At 42.1% G+C, this 4194-nt stretch overlaps 1 protein-coding gene across 1 annotated transcript in view; it reads left to right on the plus strand.

Annotated features, from left to right (window-relative positions):
* Positions 1-2534, plus strand: part of LOC107112232 (hornerin-like) — a 115938-nt gene extending 113404 nt beyond the window's left edge. The window contains exons 67-68 of the mRNA XM_015413329.1: positions 359-388; positions 1522-2534. Coding sequence (XP_015268815.1) covers positions 359-388; positions 1522-1623 — 132 coding nt within the window. The 3' untranslated portion in view covers positions 1624-2534. The remainder of the gene's footprint in view (positions 1-358; positions 389-1521) is intronic.
* Positions 2535-4194: the final 1660 nt, after the last annotated feature.

Below are 4194 nucleotides of genomic sequence, written 5' to 3' on the forward strand. Positions count from 1 at the left end.
CCTCTCTAAATCTCTGCCAGTGATGGGGCTTGTATAACCTATAGATCTGCCCTAAGTGGACAGATACGTGCAGTGGAGTGGGAAGGCCACACAAAGGGTGAGTGGTCATCCTGTACACTGTATAAAGACCAGGGCCCCAAGTTGCTCCCACCCAGTCCAAACAACAGAAGTGTTAACTCAAAAACCCAATTTATAGTAATGTACAGCCCTGTAGGAGTGAAGCCGTTAAAACTGTGGACTGAACATCAAGTTTAGATCAATACTAAACGTGGGCTCTTATAAATTCCTTGTTTTACATTTCTAGTGCAAATAATAAGTCTCATTACTAGGAAATAATTTGTCTCTGGTATTTTAACAGGGTTACCAAAGCGGCCAGTCTCAGATCAAAGTAAGTACACGGTTCCCAAAGTATTATTTTTTCCCCCTTTTTCTTGACCTTTCCACTCGATCTTTCCATGAAAACTAGGAGTCAGGACACAAGTTCCTATCCTGGCTCATGGTTATATGTTCATGCAGGGACTGTCCTTTTAAAAAGCTCTCTGGCTGTAAACCAGGCACAGGGGAGGGAGAGGCCTCAGGTTTCTCTCTGCAGCATTTTTGCCCCTGGAAACAGCATTGGGTAGGCCCTGTTTGTCTCCTCTGGCTTCATGTGCCCTTGGATGGGTACACAGCACCAGAAGGGCCCTCCCAGCATGCTTTCTGGTGGTATAAATGCTGTGGAAGGAAAGGCCAAAGCCCCTCTATCTACCACACCCCGTCTGCAGCCAAACAGAGAAACAGAGAGATTTTTAAAGGTGAGCACCTGCTTGAATGTATAACCATGAGTTAGGCTGGGAAGATTCATGCCCTGTTTGTGAGTGCTGAGGTACCTGGCTGGCCACTTTGCGGAAAAGAATGCTGTCCTAAATGGACTTTGATGTAATCCAACATGGCAATTCTTATATTCCTCTCTGAGTAGTCAGACTCCCACATTAAGGTCCTTTCCACACTTGGATCTCATCCCTGGTTTCATCAGAGTTCAACTCGTGACACAATACCTTGTATTTATCCCTGGTTATAACAGCATCCGTTTATCCTGGGACAAGTGTGGGGCGAAATTGAGGCGACCTCAATGTAATGTGGAAACAAAAATTACAGGGGTGAACTCGCATGTCGTGTAGAATGTAAATTCGGGGACAGGGTAGAGCCAGGATTTAAGGTCTAGTGCAGAAAGGACCTGAGTATGATCGACCGCAGCACAGCATTTGTGTGAACGCAAGTGGATACTCTCAAACACCATATTTGAAGAAGCGGTGTCAGTGACTCACGAAAGCTCATACCTACTACAGATTTTGTTAGTCTAAGGTGACCCTTACTCTTTTCTACTCAAACACCATAGGTATAGATAATTGCAAACTTTATTTTTTTTATTATCACGAACTTCACTGAATCTGCTTTTTGTTTTCTGTGTCATGAACTGTGCTGGGCTGCCTAAGAATCTTTTTCTACAAGAGAGATAAAACATATTTCTTTCTTTTATAGAATGCTGCTGGGAAACAGCCGACCTCCAGCTTTTTGCTGCTTATTGGTGTTTTGAGTGCCTTTGCAGTCTCTTCTTCAACTATATCTAAATGGTTGATATGACATCCTGAAGTCATACCAAGAAAACAAAATTGCCTTCTTCAACGTAACGCTACATGGTTTATTCTAATATGCAGCTAGACACTTCTTGTGCGGTGTCAAAACAAAAATGTGCAATGTAAAATAAGTTTTTGTGCAGTTGGGCATATGTTGTTTCTTAAAAAGAAAAAGATGAGGAAAAATTAAAAAGATAAAATGATGAATATTACTTTCTTTTCATCTTCACAACCTTATATGTTATGTATATATTACAGCACTGATTGTTTGACTATCCAAAGCATTTATTTACACATATTGTACTCTACTTAAAACAGTGGCGTGCATCCTACCACACTACTCAGCAAATTTGGGAGCCTTCCTTGAACGGAAGTCGTTCTTCCAGGGGAAGACGAACCAGTTCCATCTGAGGAAGGCTCTTCAGGCTGAAATAAAGCTTCAAACATTGCTAAGCAGTGTAGTAGGATACAAACCAGTGTCTGGAAGGTATTCCGCCATTACCTAGGGTGCAAAATAAAACATAGAAAAGGAGATTACCTTACTGTGCCCTGGTGTCCTCTCACATTAAACTGAGTGTGTCAACATTTTGTCCCCAGTGCTTACTGTTCCTCTTTGGCCATTGAAGTGACTGCTCAGCCCTTCCTCTAGAGTTGCCAACCTCCAGATGGGGCCTGGAGATCTCCTGGAATTACAACTGATCATCAGACAACATGGATCAGTTTCCGTAGAGAAAATGGCTGCACTCTGGCACTCTCTGGTGTTACACCCCCACTGATAGGGCTGCCATGTCCCTGGTCAGGGCAGGGAATCCCCAGTTCTCTGCTCCCGTTGCCCACTGTTGTTCTAAACATGGCAGGAGAGAAAAAAAGTTAAAAACCTGCAGCATCACATCACTTCCAGTAAAAAAGTGGAAGTGACAATAGAGTTTCTGGTGATTCCTAGTTACCTATGTCACTTTTTTTTAACTGTAACCTGAAGCTGCAGCTGGTGTTGTGCCCCCTCATCCCCACCCACATTCTTCCCACTGATTGCCAGGCATTACCTGGTAACTAGACCCACTGAGGTCCCTCATTTCCCCAAGCCCCAATCTCCCCAGGCCCCACCCCCAAATCTACAGGAATTTCCAAACCCGATAGCTTCAGTAGCACTCAATTTCTGAATACCCTCTCTTTACAGTAAGAGGTATAATTATGTTTGAGTCCACGATAATTAAAGGACTATAGATTACAAATAGATTTCATGAATGTAGGTATTCATAACCAAATCTGGGTATCCATATATTCATATTATTAGACATAACCTCAAGACTTTTACTAATATGTGTGAGCCAATATTGATGCAGGATGTTTTTCACAGTATTATATGATCTGCCTTCTGCCTCACCAAGGCAAAGAGTAGTAGCCATAACGACTGGGTACAGAAATCCATTTTGGGGGCAATCCTAAGAAAGTCTACTTGGAAGTAAGTCCTATGTTAGTCTTTGGGGTTTATTTCCAGGAAAGTATCTCTAGGACTGCAGCCTTAATCCATTGCCTGCAGAGTAAGAGCCATAGCTTTCTCCAGCCTTCTGACAGAGTGTCTCTTCTGTACTAGCGCTAAAGCAGCCATTTAAATGCAACAGCGTAGCCCACCACACCACCATGAGATAACTTAAGTACCCTAGTTTCTGTGTCTGTCTCATCTGCTCCAATGCAGTTGAGTATGGCTCCTGGTTAGGTAATCAGCTACTGGCTACCCTACAGTTAGATTATTTTATTTTCTGTTAATCAACACCTTTCAATGTGTAACGCAAGAGGCATACCTTTGAAAGGCCTCTTATCTGGATAAGCATTTTGAGAAAGCTGGTCCTAAAAATACAGATGTTTAAAATTCTAATTATGTTCATTGTCCAAGATCACATTTTTAACAAAACAAAAAAACCCTGATCTCATCTCATATAGTTGCCCATTGTGAAACCTCCTGGGTGACCGACCTCGGGCCAGTCATACACTCTCAACCTAACCTACCTCACAGAGCTATTGTGAGGATAATGGAGAAGAGAAGAGTGTTGTAAGCCCCTTTGGATCCCCATTGGGAAGAAAAGTGGGTATAAATGAAGTATATGAATATAATGAAATAAAATACAGGGGTGATGTCATGAATACAATGGACTAGACCCCACCAGCTTTTTCACTCACTTACCTTATTCACATCCTTAGTATAGCCATATGACTTTCGTCCACACAGGTCCCATGATTCCCAGCACCAGGCGGTATTTCCCTCCTCCCCGTTTTCGCCAGCAGAAAAGCTGGTTGGCTCCAACCCAATATTTTCCGATTATATCCATATTGTATGGCTTTTGATAGGTGCCCACTAATATTTTGTTTTCTGTAATAGCATGGCAAGCTTTGTTTTTGCATAAAATGGTTTTTAAGATGATGCCTAAAAATTCACAGCCATCCAAAGGAAAGTGTATGCACTATTAGAGTTGAGAGCAATGTAAACTCTGGTCAGGATTAGTACAGTATAATTGATATCGTATACTTACAAACAATGTAAGCAGATTTATTTTCAATGTTTGTGCAGGATCAAGACTTC

The sequence above is a fragment of the Gekko japonicus genome, unplaced genomic scaffold, assembly GCF_001447785.1.
Source record: "Gekko japonicus isolate JY-2015 unplaced genomic scaffold, Gekko_japonicus_V1.1 scaffold70, whole genome shotgun sequence".
In the NCBI taxonomy this organism is placed as follows: Eukaryota; Metazoa; Chordata; class Lepidosauria; order Squamata; family Gekkonidae; genus Gekko; species Gekko japonicus.